Below are 18508 nucleotides of genomic sequence, written 5' to 3'. Positions count from 1 at the left end.
GTCCACTAAAATCTTGAGGTCTTTTTCAAAATAGACTATTGTGTTGCTATGTCTTTACTATCTTGTTGTGGTCAACAAGTATGTCAACAAGTATTTATTAAGCACTTACTTTGTATGCTAAGCGTTAATGATACTAAGAAAGGCAAAAATACTTCCTACCCTCAAGAGCTACACAAGAGTGGGGAACACAACATAAATAGAACTACCAAAAGTCAAGACAGAAGGCCTGGAAAAGGTCACCTGCAGCAGTATGGACAATCCTTAGGAAAATGATTATTTTTAACATGTTTTTCTTTCAAATTTCACCTTATCCATCTGGCCTTTAATTCCAGCCTGTCCAGTTTTGCTGATATCCTTTAGTACTTGCAGAAAGCCTTGCTGAACATTTTTATAAAAGGGAAAAGGTAATTACTGGGATCAACAAATGGAAAGTAATAAAAGGAAAATTATTTTATTTTTTCCCTCTAATACAAACTTAATTTATTTATGCTCCTGAAATTTTCTACCAAAGAAGGGAGCTCTTTACCTACCCCATACTCCAGAAGGGGTCCCAATAGGTCTGCTTGGATGATTCTGTTTCCCAGCTTCTGGATTCAAAGATGGCTGTAAAAAGCAGCGAAAAACGTTGGTATAAAGCAGCTTATTTGGTCATATCATCTTTACAATATCAATCATCATAAAATATAAGTAAAAGTATATGAAAAGAATGTTTAGTATTTACTGCATTTACATAAGCAAAGGTAAGAGAGCAACCAAACATCTACCAATAAATAGCCCACCTGAGTGGGTTGCTACCTGTTCATTAAAAATTCAGTCCTCATCTTTTAGCCTGCACTCATAATTTCTTTGTTCCAGAAATTTTATTGGACTATTGGATGTTCAATTCAATCCCAAGAATTTTTGAAAATGACATTGTCTCTCTGCTCAAGAGCTCTGCCCTCAATGACACAAATGGATTGTTTCATCCCTTTACTGAAGAACATATCAAATGTTTAAAAAAAAAAAAAGGTTTTATGACCATTTTACAAACAAGGCAACAGAAGTTAAGAAAAATCCACAAGCACCTTGCCCAGAATCTTACAGTGTGTGTATCTCTGAGTTAGGATGGGAGGATGGTCAGGTCTTTCTGCTGTTCCCACTCATTCTATCAGGCTGCCTTTATCAGGGAGAGCATCAAATAATACAGAAAAAGTCCCTGTAGCCCATGAAAGCTACAGGATAAAGGAAAATGTGCATGATTTTGTCATATCCAATATGATAGGAAAGATGAGATGGATATTATTCTAACACAAGATGAATATATCATTCACATATAATAAATTATCTATGGAAGTCCAGGATCACAAGAGAGATGTCCTCTGTGCCTGCAAAGAACGGAGGTGGCAATTTGGATAGCTTTAAAGAATACAAAGAATGGATGAATCCAGGGGAAGTGGGAGGAGAGAAAGGGTTTTTATTCAGGTAGCTGGAATAGAATGGACCAAAGCACAAAAGGGACAATGTAAGGGGTATAGTTCAGCTGGAAAGGCAAGTCTGAGTCGAGATCCTAGAAGCCGTGGACTGCCTGGCCCAAGAATTTGTCCTTTATTCTTAAGTCTCAAAAATCCTTAATTGCAATAATTTCTTTCTTAAGGGCAATCTAAGAATGATCTAATAAGCATCCATAGTGTTTCCAAGGCTGCTTTATGATGATCTAAATTTTGAAATCTACTAAAGACTTCAGCAGAATAAAATTCAAGATGAAACAAATATGATTGACTTTTTTTTGGGCAGACAAATAGGAAATAAACATAATCAAATGCTAACGGTAGGGGTTCATCATTTGTTGGCCCTGTATAATTTTTATTTTGAAAGCTGGGGATCTCAAGAAAGTGTATCCAAATGGAATTCCTCATTCTGTTAGCAACCCAAACATGTTAGTAAAGAAATGCCAAGGGAAAAATAATTAGGAAGAATCTTAAAAGTTTTTGTTCAAGTAGAAAAATAGTGGATGGATTTCAATGTAGCCAAATGTACAACAATGGAGTCCAGGAAAAGGATAAAGGAGTAGTTTCAGAATTAAGTCCTAAAGATAAAATTCAAAGATATCATACTGACACAGCACATTCCTCACAAGAACTCTGTGAGGTGGGTAATATAAATGTCATTATTCCCATTTCAAAGTAGAGAAAAGGGAGGCTCAGAGATACAATGTGACCTGGGCAAGGTTAGTCAATGTTAAGTAGTAGGAAATATGACCTCAGGTCCTTGTGAGCCTAAGACTCTACATAGCATCACATCGTTTCGTGCCAACAGTTCGATCTGCCAAGAAGCAGTTGGAAATGACCATGAAAGGAAATAAGGTAGGAAGGCTACCAAGGTAGCAAAACCTAGGCACTTTCTTCTGCTATAGGACAGCAAGTGACACAGTTAAGATCTAAGAACCACAGCATAGGGACAGATACACAAAGTGGGAAGATCAAAGACAATAATTGGCAATAGCGTGGGAGAAATAAACATGGGCTTAGCTCTGACAATGGAGGATGAAGGGGCCTTCTCTAGAAGCTTCAGAGAGGGAAATATAGAACAAAGACTTCCTAAAGTCAAAGTAGTCAGGGCAGAAAAGAGAAAAATCCAATGACTCAGATAAAATCCTGCTGACCATGAGAGGAAAAAAAGCACCACCATCAAAACAATATATTACAGGTCATTAGGATTCTAGGTTCAAAATGCAGCATCAGAATGGGCTTTGAATCATCTTAGTCCAATTCCCTGCTTTTAACAAAGAAAATAGTTCTTGAGAAGTAAAGTGGTTTACCAGAAAAGCAGCAGCAAAATGACAAAATACAGGGTTCTTCCCTAGAAGAGCTAATGTCAAAGTAGACATTTATGTCTTCATACAACAAAAGTTTCTCTTAAAATAATACTCAAGACATGGACTAATGGGAGGAAAAGAATAAATCAATCATAAACACAACACAATAGACAAATTGACCAAACTGGCTTCTCCACCTTTAAAAGAAAGATCCTTTAATTCCTCATGAGCAATGAGCAATTTCTTATTTACTCAAAAAACACAAGTTTTTTTTAGATATAACCATATATGACAAAATGTCATAAAGTCAAAATAACACAAAATTCCCCCTCCTTGTTAAATTTAAATTTTGCTAACAATTTGGGGAAAGAAGGAAGGGAAAGGGAAGGTACAGCTTCCAGGTCTCTACTTACCAGAATAACCCTACCTGCCCTAATTCTCTATTTGTTCCTTTTCCTGTTCCCTAAGCAAAGTAATTACTACGAATAGACATTAGAATCCCAAGCTTAAAATCCGGGAGTAACTGTGGGGCAATATAGTATTACCAATGGATTTTCCCCCTCAAACCATATCATGAAATTTTTCTCTCTATTTTAAAATACACTGCATGATCTGAATAATGCTAAGAGTTAAAGAGAACAGAGAATTATCAGGATTTGTGTGAAATATCTCTAACAGCTTTTATACCAAGTCTTTTGGTCACCACTTCTATGGACACAGGTCATTTACTTTAACAATAGAAAGCAAGGGCAAGAGAAGGAACTCTTCAAAATCAGCAGAAAACAAAAACCCTCTGAGAGTGCATACTTTGTAATTACATAGCATCTTATCTAGGAACACAAAATACATTAAGATAATTTGTAACTGCAGTCTAAAAAAATAACACTTTCCATGAAAGATGAGGCAACTGGACCCAAAGAAGTAAAGTTAATCACTTGCTAATGCTTTAAATAAGCCTGACTGTGATTAGAAGTAACAATTGCTCAGGGATTTTTATGAAATTCTCCCTCTCCTCCCCGCCCTTCTTTCTGCCAACTCTGACTCCTTTCTTCTACAAAACTTCTTCCTGACTTTGATTCTGTGGCTACAATTTGTTTCTGGCTCTCCTATTATCTATGTGGTTCTTAAAAATTACCTCCTCTTTCTGGCCAGAGTGTCTTCTGTAAAACGAAGGAATTGGAGCAGGTGGTCACTGATTCTAAACCTAAACTTAGTTATATAATCTACTTCAAGACTGTGCAATTTCATTAAAAAAAAAAAAAAATCTTGTTGCCAAAGAGTCCTGACTTCTGCTATTAGGATGCTGCTGCAGCTTTAGCCGCCCTGGGAAAGTTCCACACTTACAAAGTCTTCCTCCTCAAACTGCAACTTCTCCGCCTTCTCTTCTTTCTTTTCTTCCCTGGCCTCAGTAGGTGGCTTTTCCTGAAAGGCAGAGCCCTTGCGGGGGTGGAAGCTGCCATTCCAGTGGCGGTGGGTCCCTGCTCCCCCCCCGCCGCGCTGGCTCGCGCCATCGTGACCCCGGGCAGAGCCATGCCAGCCGGACTGGTTCCCAGCGAGTCCGGCATGTGTGCCCTTGGAGACACCCGAATCTACGGAGTCATGGCGGAGCAGGGAGGGTTGGTGCCAGGAATCTAACGTGGAAAGGAAAAGCAACAACACGCGTCAATGTGGCTCTCTGCTGGGATGTGAGGGGGCAGGCCAGGGGCCTCTGGTCAGGCTGAAGGCCCTGTTAGTCAGCCAATGGCTACTCTGATTAGTGTGTTTAGAATGATATGGAGTATGAGATTGGAAAACTGAGCTAGAATCATGAAAGTTCAACCTTTCTTTCAATGCCAATTCCTGGAAAGGTCCCTTTCAACTGCAACAAATGGTTTTAAATCCGTCAGAATTTAAATCCCACCCAGTAGAGAGTCCTATGTAGCTGGCAGTAATGATCTGTCTTCTTTCCTTGCATCTTTCCCAGGTGGTGCTTGTGGCACCCAATGGCTCTGACACAAATAGGACGCTAAGAATCACTCACCTGCTGGGGTCCGTAGGGGCCCATTGTTAAAAAAACCATCAGAGGAGTTATGTCTGCGGCGACTCACTCCAAATCGTCCTTCTCCTCGGGATAGGTGCTCTCCATGTTTTTCAAAGGTGGCTGCAGGAGACTAGGAAGAAAAAGGCCAAAAGAAGCAGAGATGAATAGAAGCACAAGTTAGCCACTTTCGACTCCTCTTTGTGGACAAGTTCTAACATGGACAAAACAGCACCATGGCAACTCACCAGCTCAAAACTCCCCAGGAGAAGCTTGTGGCTGGGCTGTGTTATAGGTAAAACACAAAATGAGCATAAAACTGCTCCACAATATAGTTCTCACCTACCTTTTGAACAAAATAATTACACACCTGCAATACACTGCTTGCCTATCTCACAACTTTCAAAAACTTTTTCTTCCATCAAGATTCAAATTTCACTTCTACCTCTTCCATGACCCCTCATTGCAGTTTCCCCAAAAAGTATTGTGTCTGAATTTAACCATTAGAACTATAGTCTGAGAACTGGAAAGGAACTTCCACTCAAAAGATATGTAATCTGGTTAATATTTCATTTGAACAATGAAGTAAAGTCTAGAAATGATATGTGATTTGTTTAATGTGGTCTTTTTTTTTTGGGGGGGGGGCTTATATTTATTTATTTAATTTTACTATCAATTGTTTGTTGTTTTTCCAAATATGTGTAAAGATAGTTTTCAACATTCATTTTTTTTTAAATTTTATTTTATTTAATAATAACTTTGTATTGACAGAATCCATGCCAGGGTAATTTTTTACAACATTATCCCTTGCACTCGCTTATGTTTCGTTTTTTCCCCTCCCTCCCTCCACCCCCCCCCAAGATGGCAAGCAGTCCTATATATGTTAAATATGTTGCAGTATATCCTAGATATAATACATATTTGCAGAACCAAACATCAACATTCATTTTTGTAAGACTTTTGTAAGAAAATTGTAAATTTTTCTCTTTACCGCCCGCCTCCCCAAGACATCAATTAATCTGGTAAAGTCTAAATATGTGCAATTTTTAAAAATGTATTTCCAAATGTGTTATACTGTTTAAGAAAAATCAGACCAAAAGGGGGAAAAAAACAAGAAAGAAAAACAAACAAAAAAGGTGAAAATGTAGTGCTCTAAATTCACATTTAATCTCAATACTTCTTTCTCTGGATGCGATTGGTATTTTCCATCTCACATTGAATTCTAAAGAGAATTTGGTTGGGAGAAAACCTCTGTCTACTGTCTCCAACAAACCCTTGTATTCAATTAGTGTATGAGTCATCTCTCTCTCTCATCTCTACACCTTCTCTTTTCCATCTAGCCCATGGAAGAGTATTTTTAAAGGCAAGTACTATACCTTTAAAACAAACACCCCCCCCCCCCCAACATTTCTGCCAAGTCTACTATTGTGATATTGAACAGAAATAACTATGAAGGCTGGGTCTACAATCTCAATTCAAGTCTTATCTGCTTCTATCTCACTCCTTGGTGACTATTCTAAGCTTCTCTTCTAGTCTTAAGCCTCCTACACTACCCCAGACCATAACATCCATTGGCAGATCCCTTTCTCCTTTATTCTACACATTAAAGTCCCAAGACCCAACTCCCATTCTTCTTTCCTCTTTTGTTTTATCACTGATAAATTTGTAGCTCTTTACCTTGGAAAAGCCTTTTAACTTCTACCTTTGATCCCTTCTCCTCTTATATTCTCTAAGAACTAGCCCTTTTAGCTTTTAGCCCATCCCTTCTAGCCTTCTAATTTTCAATAATTTTTTTTTATTCATTAGGTTTTTCCTTGTTGCCAAAAAACATCTCCAAATTAAGCTAACATTTGTACAACTTTAGGTTTACAAAACACTTACTGGGCCCTTCCCTAAAACCCTGGGAACGATGGGGGATATTCTCATCTCCATTTTACAGATGAGGAAACTGTAGTTTGAAACAGATGAGTTGAAACAGAGTAAGAAATGACCAGAACAAGGTCACACAGTCTCAGACCAGACTTGAACTCACATTTTCTGACTTTTAGTCGATAGAGCCTACAGTCAAGAAGACTCAAGTTCAAATCCAAATTCAGAAATCACTAGATGATGTGACCCAGGGCAAGTAACCTCACCTCTGTTTGCCTAAATCCTTAGTATCTTTGCCAAGGAGTCCCCTGGCCTCCTAGTGCTGGGTCCATGGGGTCATGAAGACGTGAACAACAACTTCCTGACTCTGGGTCAAATTCTTTACTTCCTCAAAAAAAAGATAGTAAAAAGCCCAGGGAAAAGGGGAGGATCTTATGAAAAAAATTCTGAAGCCAAAAAAGAAATCCTTCTTAGGAGGCAACAAAGACCTTGTTATGGATGCTCTGAAATGCTAAAAATGCCACGGACAGAACATGGCAGCAGATTCAAATAATGAAAGATGCATTTCAGGAATGCCAAATGTCAGAACAAATTGAGGCTCATTAGAATGCTAGGACAACAAGGGGATTTTTGGTTGTACCTCAGAAAAAGAGAAGGAATCAAAGATTTGTAATAAGGGTGACAGAGGGCAAAAAATACTCAACTCTTATTTTTTTGTTGCCTATTTTGACTTTCAATGACCAGAATGTCCAGAATGACCAGAAATCAAGACAGAAGATTGAGAGGAAGAAATATAGCTTAGCTTGTCCTCCAAACCTCCAAACTCCAAGAATCTAGAAAACATACCAGAACAAATTCTGATCAGGACATTGAAAAAAAGTGACAGTAAGTCATTTTACCACCCAAGGACGGTTCAGGGAGACAAAAGATGGAAGCTGATGTCATGGCAGGAGCTTTCTAGTGTCCAGAGATGGTGTCATATGGTACCCATTCTACTCTGTTGCTTGCTATCTAGTTCTGGGCCACAAATTCAGGGCAAGGAATAAGTTCTGGAAGCAAATACTAGCTGTGGGGCTCTGAACCCAGAAGCAGAAGGCAGGACTCACTTCCAGTCTATAGTTAAATCAGGGGATCCTAGAGTTCAGTTGCTCTGATACTGAAGAGCCTCCCACCAGATGACATAAGAGTGACTCAGACAAGCCACTGTTTGCTTAAACTCCCACCAAGGAAAAGCTATCAGACCCAAATGTAGGTCAGGAATGTACAGAACTCAGACTAGGAGAAAAGTCATTAGACACTGCTCAGATCACATCCCTTTTAGAGTAGGCTTAGAAGCAGGAAATGAGAGAACAAGTGTTCAGGCCAGACTTTCTTCCCAGAGGTGTACTGAGCCAGCCTTCATATGAAGTCAAGTCAAGAAGGCTGGAAGAAAGCAAGCAAACAAAAGAATCTGGCCACAAAGAGTTATTCTAACAAGAAGGAAGCTTAAGTCACAAAGAAGAGAATAAATTGAAAAAAAATATACAAAGCCTCAAGGAAAAAAAAGAAATTGCACATTGGACACAAACCCAACAAGAATTCCTAGGAGAGAGAAAGAGTTAATAATAATAATAATAATAAAAGGTAAAAATTATTTTAAAAATCAGAGCACTAGAGGAAAAAATGGGAATAAAAGCAAAAGATAGGAAAACAACTAACAGTTTGAAAAAAGAGGAATAAAGCCTTGCTGAAAAAATAACTCCTTGAGAAGCAAAACTGGCCAAATGGAAGCCATAAGACATCAAGAAATAATAAAGTCAAAAGACAACAAAAAAAATAATAAAAATAAAGATGGAGGAGGAAGAGAAGCAGCAGCAGTAAATACTGGTGAAGTATCTCAAAGAAAAAAATCAATTGACCTGGGAAAGTCTGAGGAGATAATTTAACAATGAATTACCTAAAAGTTCAGAACAAAAAGGTAATCATATTTCAAGAAATCTTAAAGATCATAGTTATCTTAGAACCAAATAAAAATGTAAAGAATACATCAGTTACTTCCCAAAAGAAACTCCAAAATGAAAACTCCCAGGAACATTACCACCAAAACCCAGACCTCTCAGGCCAAAAGAAAAATACCACAAGGAGAGAGAGAAAGAAAGAATTCAAGTGATGTTGATGACAGCTAACATTTATAGTGTTTACTATGTGCCAGGCACTGTGCTAAGCACTTTACAATTATTAACTCATTTGATTCTCATGACAACTCTGGGAGATAGATGCTATTATCACCCCTATTTTACAGATGAGAGACTTAAGTGAATTGCCCAGGTTTATATAGTAAGTCTTAGACCAGATTTAGCAACCATCATCATCAGAGAAATGGAGAGCTTGGAATAAAATTCCAGAAGGCAAAGGATCTAGACTTACAACCAAGAATAATGCATCCATCAAAACTGTGTATAATCCTACAAAGAGGAAAAAACCCAGAAAAAGAAAACTTTCAAGCACTCTGATTTAAAGACTAAAGCTGAGCAGTCATAAACATATCTGATACAGAAACATAGTAATCAAGAGAAGCAAGAAAAGGTAAACATAAGCGATCAATCTTAAGGAACCAAAACAAGGGTAAACTGTTTATATCCTTATATGGAGAATGAAAAGTATCCTCTTAGAGCTCTATCAATCATGAAGACTCATACATAAAGTTCTGCTGTGTTTGGATGATCTCTGAAGAAGAAAGAGGCATGGGGAAAAAGATATCACATAAATGAAGTGTACAAAGAAGAGTATACATTGGAGAAAACCATAGAGGAAAGGGGCACGGGAAATACCTGAATCATAATCTCCTCTGAATTGGTTAAAAGAAGGAAGAATACAAACATATCCACCTACCCCTGAATGTATAAATTCTTCTTATCAAACAGAAAAGTAGAAGAGAAAGGGAGAAAGAAATAAGGAGGAAGGTAGATTAAGGCAGGCAATAGTCAGAAAAAAATAAGACTTCTAAAGAAGGGACAGGAGGAAAAAAAAGAGAAAGAAAAGTATAACAAAATAGGATGGAGGAAAATACACAGTAATTATAACCTAAAACATTAAGAAGTAATTAATTCTTATCATTTTAAAATATTCTATTCTATAATTGACCCCATTCTGTACAATTATTCAAACCACCTTTTAAAGAAAAATCAGTTTTCCCTGAGTTAAAGTTCTAATTAGTGGGAAAAACTTATCTTCAGCTCCTATACTAAGAGATCAGGTCTTCAAGTCCTGAAGCTATCTCCAAGACATATATTGTCCATCCTTGTCTGCCTTTGAACAATTAAGGAGCTCTTATCTCCCTAATTTCCCAGAACTCCCAGGGGCCAGGGAATCTGTCACCCTAGTCCACTAACAACATCCTCAGAATGTAGATGGGTCTCACAAATCAATCAAATATTCCTTAATGACACAGATGTAACCATTCACGTTGCTCCCATCCCCATGATGTTATCTAGCCTGTAAACGACTGTGGTGTCTTCCCATTTATTTAACTTTGTACTCATTCTCAATCCTCCTCAAAAACTACATTAAGCCCTAATAAGCCCTAGCTTGGGATCTTAGATTATCGAGAAAGGCCATTGACCCAGTTTATTAGGTTGCTCTTAACAGAACACTGTCTCTCAGTATACTTTAATTTTCAAATATAACAAGACGGGATGAAATCACATAAAAAATAGAAGGTAGCAAAATGGATTAGAAACCAGAATCAACTAAATGAAATTTACAAAAAAAAACAAAAAACAAAAAACAAACAAACAAAAAAAAACCACTCAACCAAAGTAGAAACAGAAAGATACACACAGATTTAAAATCAAGAGCTAGAACAGAATTGATTATGCTAAGTAAAAAAGGAAGGGTAAGCCATTATGATCTCAGACAAAGCAAAAGCAGACCTAAATAAAAAAGATAAAAATGTCATTTTCCTAATTTACACAGATAATAAATTAATACAATAAAAGTGTACATAATGGTCTTAAAGAAGTCCTATTTCTTTGGAAACAGTGAAATTATGATAAGGGATCACAATTTATTCCTTCTCAGATAAATTAAAACAAACAATAAACAAGAAGTTAAAAAGTTGAAAAGAATTTCAGAAAAGTTAGATATGATAAACCTGTATAGAGTATAGTGAATGAGAACAGGAAATAGGAAGGAAATATACCTATTTTTAGCTCTTTACAAAAACTGACCATGTATTAGATAGGGCACAATAACCTCACAAATGTAGAACAGCAAAAATATCAGATGTGTCTTTTACTGACATCACATTCAATAAAAGGTTTTTGGAGCAAAGATTAAGTGGAAACTAACTTAATTCTAAAAAAAAAAGTGGATCAAAGAACAAATCAAAGAAATGATTATTAAAGATAATAACAAAAATGACAAAGTACTGAAAATTTCTGGGAAGCAGCTGAAGCATCAGGAGAAAATTTATATTTTTAAATGCTTTCATCAATAGAAGAGAGGAGCAGATGAAGAAATTAGGGATGCAACTTAAAAAAAAAAAAAAACACCTCAGAACTCAACAAATCAAAAATTCCCAATTAAACACCAAAACAAAAATTCTGACAAAGGAGATGAACAAATTTAAAAGTAAAAAACTGAGTCAATAAAATCAGAAGCTTTTGGTGGGAGGGGAGGAAATAAGTTGATTCAAAAAATGAAAAATTACCAATATCAAAAAAAGAAAAGTGAATTCACTAATAAGAAACAAAAGAAATTAATAGCTTATTGGATCCTATGATACAGACAGTTCTTGCTTTACAAAAAGACCACTCAGCAGATCTCTATTATTTATATAATGTGAACATGCCCAGAGAGAAATAGGAAGGGGTATGACACAGTGAAAAATGAGAGCAGAAGGAGGAACACATAGGAGCTGAGGCCAGTCATAGAGGGATCTGACTGAACCAAGAAGATTAAGCTGGGAGGCAGACGTGGATAAAGACAGGAGAGAACAGGTGACACAACAGGGGGTTAGGAACAGACAAACAGTATACCAGCAGAGATAAATTAAGAGAAATGCAAAAAAATTGACATGTGGGCAGAATGGACAAGCAGGGCACAAGGCTCTTCTCTGGGATCAGAGATCTCAAATCAAGCCCCTGATTCTCCTGCAGTGGCAGTTTTTGCTTTCCCTTGGAAGGTTTTTTTTGGGGGGAGTGGGGGTGAGAGGAGATAGGAGTTGAAGGAGGGTAGGAGGCCATGGATATGTAGACGAGTGGAGCATATTCTCTAAAGGCACAGGGAACAGTGGAGAGAGTGTACAGTACTGTGTACTAAAGTTAACAGGTTTTTTGGGAATGAAAATTTCTTTCACAATTTTTTTCTGGAAAAAAATCAAATTTGCATAATATAAATTTACATGAAAGCGAGAACTGCCTGTATGTCAAGCTGACAATCTAAACGAAGATTTGCAAAAAATATAAATTACCCAAATTAACACAAGAAATAGGTACTAAATGATCCTATCTTAGAAAAAGAAACTGAATGAACCATAAATGAACCCCTAAAGAAAATCTCAGAACCACCAAATTCTATCAAATATTTTATAAAACAATTCCAATACCATATAAATTTTTTGAAAAAATAAGAAAAAGAAAGAGATCTTACCAAATTCCTTCTATGACACAAATATGGTCTTGATACCTAAACCAGGGAGTCAAAACAGAGAAAGAAAACTATAGACCAGAAATGTCATTCTCTTAGACTGCAAAACTTCCAAGTATATCTTGAACCAGATTGAAATGTAACTGGAAAATGCTTAACAAAATAAATAAAAATACAACAAAACACAGATAATGTTAATTTGTAGTCTTTGAAGTCAATATGTAGACTACAAAGATCCATTTTCTATTTGAATCTGACACTACTATAGACCAACTTCCCCAAAGAATATTGCTATAAAATTTATAAATAAAATATTCACAAGGAGACTGAAGCAATACATTATAAAAATAACAAGCCAAGTTGCATTTATGTCGAATATAGGGCCAGTTCAATATCAGGAAAACTATAAATACAACTGATCACATTAATAAAAAGAACAAAAATCTTTTGATTATATATCAATAAAGATGAAGAAAAAAGTTTCTGACAAGATACAATAATACCCATCCATTCCTGTTAAAAAAACATTAGGAACCATATGAATAAACAATTTTCCTTAAAATGATAAATAATGTCTAAAAGCAAGGAGAATGATATGAAGAATGGAAAGGATAGAACAATAATGGCTAACAGTGGAATGAAAAAGCAACGAGGGTCCCTAGTTGTTCTCTATGAATACCAGTCACCCAATGTTGGAAAGCTGTAGCTTAGAATTCTGAAAGAATTGGTTAAACGTGACTGACAAAGCACTGCACATTTTAAAAAGACCATGGAAAATAGAATTAGTTTCATAGTCTACAAAAAAGAAGAAATGTCTTAATTTTCAAAAAAAGTTAACAGCGGAATCTGGAAACTACAAGTAAATAAGTTTGATTGGTTTCAATTTGAGAACACAATAAAGGGATATTTCCAAACATTTCAAAAAGGAAAGCAGCTAATCTAACCCCATAAAGAACAGGTCAGGTCAGATTAACTTTATTCTTTTACAGATAGGATTACTGTGCTGACTGTATCTTTCAAATGAATGATACAGACATAAGTGACTTAGACGTGTGGAAAACATTTCCATGAACAAGATAGAGAAATGTAGGCAAGATGATAATATTGCCAAGGAGACTCAAAATAAACTGCCTCAAAAAGTAACACTAGTCACCAGTGGGAAACCAGAGAGATTTACTAAAAGGCCTCTGTGATGGCTCAGATCTAATTCTCCTTGTTATCAACTGGGATGAAGTCCTAAATAGCATACTTCTGATATTTGAAGATGACAAAAAATTGGAAATGAGACATGTTGAGTTATACACCTATAATCCTAAAATATCTTAATGAGCTACAGCTATGGGCCAAAATATAAAATTTGCTTAAAAATTTTAATATTTTCACGTCAATTTCTATTTTGATTATATTTCTCCCCATTCCCTCACTCACAGAACCATAGGGTATGATCCTGACCAACTCATACTGCTGGAAGCATCCTCAGTGGTTACAGCATTGAGCCTGGAGCCAGGAAGAACTGAGTTAAAAATCTGGCCTCAGACTCTTACTAGCTGTGTGAACTTGGAAAAAGCTCCTTACTCTAAATTTGCCTTAATCCACTGAAGAAAATGGTAAATACCTTCAGCATCTCTGCATGTTCCAGTCTCTCTCTGCTCCTTTCCCGAAGAGTCTCCTTACCAAGGCCACTCCCACTCCGTATGCCTTTTACCCATCCTTGTTTCTCTTTTTTTTAACCAACCCTCCTTTTTTCTCAACTTCAATCTCTCTTGGTCCCTTCACTACTATCTACAAAGACATCCCAGTCTTCCCCATCCTTAAAAAACTGTCACTAAATCTTTTATTAGACCATTCCCACAGGCTCACTCTTTATCTCTCCTTTTTTTCCAGTCAAATTCCTTAAAACTCTATTTCCTTTCCTCTAACTGGTTCTTCAATCCTTTGCAATCTGAAAACGTTCCTTTCTAGATTATCGTTTTTATCCTTCATTTTTGAAGAAGACCAAGGACATCACACACACAAATTGGATTTATGCAAGGCAGTGTTGCATCAAGTTGTCGGCCTCTCCCTCCTCCCCTGCCCCCATCTTTCAGAGGCATTGAAATCCAGTGGCAAGACAAACAAAGCAAAAAGCTCTTCTCTGGGATCAGAGGTCTCAAGCCTGTAGTCGAGTCAGGATGACTGGTGATATAGCCCAGGAAGCAGTGATTGACCTTGGTGTCTTCCATGTCTAACCAAGCTGTAAAAGTTCCATAGCAGCTGCTTGGACTGCTTCATGACTGTTGGACCAAATTGTTCTCATGTGCCCAATTGTACTAGGGGAAGTTTTCACATGCTTGAAGTAGATATACCACCTAAGTCACTAATGGGTCTGAGACATGGTGGTTACTCTCAGCCTGGTGTAACCTGTCTGCTGAGTTTTAGTCAGTTGTGGCTGCTGTACTACAGCTTCTTGGAGTCCTAGGTAAGATTTGGGTGACAGGTGGATACCAATGGTAGAAGAGTAGCCCTGAAAAGGGCTTGGCAGACTTACACCAAAGGCTCCTTGTACACTTCTCCCACCTCTCCCAAACTATCAGGGATTAGTAAACTGCTGCATTTGAGGGTCTTTTCTCAATTTTAATCTTCCCCATCCTACGAGGCATCTGGTCACTGTGATCATTGATCACACTCTTTTCCTAGATAATTCTCTCCCCTCCTGTGGATTTTCATGACACTACTATTAGTTTGCCTCCTAACTCTCTGACTGTTCTTTTTGCTGGTTTGTCGTCTAGATCCTGCCCCCATTTGAGGAAGTACCTCAAGGTTCTGTCCTGGCCCCTTGGCTCTACCCCTGGGACATTCTTTCTGTAAGCCCATCCACTTTCACAAATTTCACTATTCTATGTAGATGATTCCCATACATCTAATCAGTTTCTCTTCTGAAATTCAGCTTCATATCACTGACTGCCTATTCGACATTTCAAAATGAATTTATCATCTCCCCCTCACTTAATACTTCCTTCTTCCAAACTTCCCTATGTTCTTTTCAAAGGTACCACAATCCTTCTAGTCATCCAACTTTGCAAACTTTGTATCATATTAAATTTCTCACTTTCTCTCACCTCACACATCCAACCAGTTGCCAACCTGTCTCCCCCCAGACATTTCTTAACGTTCTGACCTCTTCTCTTCACTCACACAGCTACCACTTCAGATTCTCATCAGCTCATATACAAATGATGACAATGAGGATGATAACAATGATGACAAGTATTTATATGACTCCTGAAGGTTTGGAAAAGGTTTTTCAAATTTCTCATTCTACCCTCACAATCGTCTTGGAAAGTAGGCATTATCAACCCCATCTTACAAATGAGGAAACCAAATCACAATGAGGATTAGTGCCTTGTCCAGGATCACACAACTAGTGTGTGTGTAAGGCTGGTTTTGAACCCAGGTCTCCCTGATTGCAAGCTTGGGCCTCTATCCACTACAACATCTGGATGCCTAACTTCATGCAAGAGCTGCCTCAAAGGTTTCCCTACTTGAGGTCTCTTCCACTTCATTACACTCTACATTGTTGCCTGTTATTTTCCTTAAGCACAGTTCTATGTTATTTCCTGACTCAAATCAATTCCAGTGGCTCCCTATTAACTCCAGGATCAGACATATAACTTCTCTGCTTTACCTGGTCCCAATCAACCTTTACAAATTATCTGAATGCTGTCTTCTGTCTCGCAATCTAGAACCCAGCCTCCTGGCATTGTCTCTGATACAAAACACTGCATCTGGCTCCGGTCCCCATTCCTCTGATCCAGGTGTCCCCTATGTCTAAAACTCTCAAAAATCTCTTTCTTTTAAGATGCAGCTCAAGTGCTATCTTCTATACAATTTTTTCCTAATATTCCTATCTTTTAATTAATGTTGCATGTTTGTATTTATTGCATGTATATATTTAGCACTCATGTACTTGTCTTTCCCATTAAACTGTAATCACCCCTAAGTAAAAACGTTTCATTTTATAACCATATGCCATTATACAACACAGTACCCTAAGTAGATATTTAATAAATATATGTTTAGTGATTGAATCCTTATATTGTTTTAGCTACTCTATCACCTTGTTGAGTCAAACCAAACTTGAGGTCCACTAACATCTCTAAATCTTTTCTCAACAGAGTGCTAAGTAGGCTTTCAGCATCTTATGTTAGTGAAGTTCATTTTTAATAGTGCAAAGTAGCTCACAAAATATAAACAGAGAAGGAAAAACAGTAAATCTGATTAGCTAAGAGGAGGGGAAATTAAAGTTTGGGGTTAATTAAAGTTTGGCTTCAGAGATAAGGGAACAAGAATTGTACCTTAGCTGACTGTGGCGTGGAGAAATTAAGCCAAGCAGGGACGAAGTCATGCTGCGCCATTTAGGTCCAGTGTCTCTCTTCAGCAAGGTGAGGAGGCATCAAACCTCATGGCCAGGATCTGACAACCAGAGACAAACAAGACAAACATCACTTAGGCCAGCCGGGTTCTGGCAACATGGAAGGAAGATGAAGGGTTCCTTGTGAACACTACAAGAATTAACAGAAGAAACCTCCCCAGGCACAGATTTATCCCCCAGGAAGCTCATGTCCTGCTGCCTTCAATGTCTTTCCCTAGAGAGACCTGATGAATCTGTTTCTGCAACCCACCCTGCCTGCAGATACATTGAAGCTGCTTCCCAAACTGGATACCCACTTACACATGCACATTCACAGGCCTTTTTTAGAGAGTCAGGGACATGGAGAATATTTACCCCAGAGTGTAACCTCTGTGGTCCTGGTCCTCCAACTCCGTATGTTTGGCCCAGCTGGGTCTTCCACGTTATCCTTCTGTCAAGAGGGGCTGGGGTGGCCTGGGCAGCAGCACGTCTATGCGAGGCACCAAAAGCCACGCCCTGTGCTGACCAGCCCTCTGCCCCCTCAGTTGCTCATTTTAAACTACTCTGTTTCTCACACTTAATCAAATAAAGGGGGAAGGGGGAAGGGGAGAACAGAAAAAAGTGTCTGGTTACATTTAAAAAAAGGGAGGGGGGAACCACACACCTCTGTTCAGCTCATTCACCTGCCTTCAGGGTGGGCACTATGTTGTTGCTGAAGCAGATAGTACATGAGGATCTAGAGAGTTGGTACCAATGCTATTCATAGCAAGGTCATGGCTAGCAAAACAAATGTGATCATATGTTAGGAAAGGGTAGGTAGCAGAGAAAAATTGATTTTAAAGTAAATGAAAATTGTGAACTTGGAAAGTCAATTCAACTGAGAAATATCCACATGAGAGGGCATTTAAAATACTAATTTCATTATCCTCAATCATACAGCTGCTAAAAAAAAAAAAGTGTGTATGTGTATGTGAGTGTATCTACTGAAGCCTTAAGGATCTTGAACTGCCTTGGGGTAGAAACAATCCAGCAGAAACTTGCTCTGCTTTGTAAAAAGATTCTGGATAACACTTGTGTTTAATTCTAGACTGAGAGTGGAATGCTTCCAGCGTCGTCTGCTTCTTCAATGTTGACCATTCACAATGTGAAAACAAAATTAAAATGCAGAAATATGGGGGGAGAAAAAGTTTCCCAAATGATCTTTCTTCTCTTCAGTTAAGAGATCTTTTGTCACTCTTCCTGCCCACAACTGGGGAACACTGTCAGGAGGCAGGCTGAGAATGTTTCTATTGCAGCAGAGTAGAATTTGCTTCTTGTATTTCCATCATCAGCCAATAATTGAAATAGCCACAGGAATCAACTGGTCTAGAAGCAAAGATAAAATAAAACAAAATAAATTCAAAAGGACTTAAGACAAAAGAATTACAACCCATTTAAGCTATCGCATAATAAGTAGTAAGAATATAATCAAATGATGCAAATAAGGGGTTAAGACGGAAACTTCTCAGTTCTCTTTCTGGCTCAAACATGTGCTGTTATCATCTTTATGAAAAAGTATGAATAGGTAGAGTTAGCCATATCATCAACATATTTATTAATCATCTACCACATGCAAAGCACAGGTTCTTAGGTAGACATAATGAGAAATAAAATCACGTCTCTTGTGTCTACACCATAGAGTTCAAGAAATGAGAGAAGGCAATATGTTCTCAATATTTTAACCATCTGTGATTGTCAATGGGTACTGTCTTTCCCCATTCCAAATCCTCTACTCCTTTGATGATGGCCTATAGAGTTGGTATGACAAAAA

At 37.7% G+C, this 18508-nt stretch overlaps 1 protein-coding gene across 3 annotated transcripts in view; it reads right to left on the bottom strand.

Annotated features, from left to right (window-relative positions):
* Positions 1-18508, bottom strand: part of GPBP1L1 (GC-rich promoter binding protein 1 like 1) — a 61578-nt gene that overhangs the window by 19216 nt on the left and 23854 nt on the right. For 2 of the 3 annotated variants that reach the window (XM_051999853.1, XM_051999854.1), the window contains exons 2-7: positions 17074-18063; positions 16643-16760; positions 12312-12347; positions 4815-4944; positions 4139-4425; positions 531-603 (exon numbers count right to left, since the gene is read on the bottom strand). In XM_051999853.1, the coding sequence (XP_051855813.1) occupies positions 531-603; positions 4139-4425; positions 4815-4944; positions 12312-12347; positions 16643-16702 (586 nt within the window). In that variant the 5' untranslated portion in view covers positions 16703-16760; positions 17074-18063. The remainder of the gene's footprint in view (positions 1-530; positions 604-4138; positions 4426-4814; positions 4945-12311; positions 12348-16642; positions 16761-17073; positions 18064-18508) is intronic. The other variant, XM_051999855.1, reaches the window with a different exon arrangement.

The sequence above is a fragment of the Antechinus flavipes genome, chromosome 4 (assembly GCF_016432865.1).
Source record: "Antechinus flavipes isolate AdamAnt ecotype Samford, QLD, Australia chromosome 4, AdamAnt_v2, whole genome shotgun sequence".
NCBI classification, from domain to species: Eukaryota; Metazoa; Chordata; class Mammalia; order Dasyuromorphia; family Dasyuridae; genus Antechinus; species Antechinus flavipes.
The sequence above is the reverse complement of the archived record's forward strand: the minus strand, read 5'-3'. Positions and strand labels throughout refer to the sequence as shown.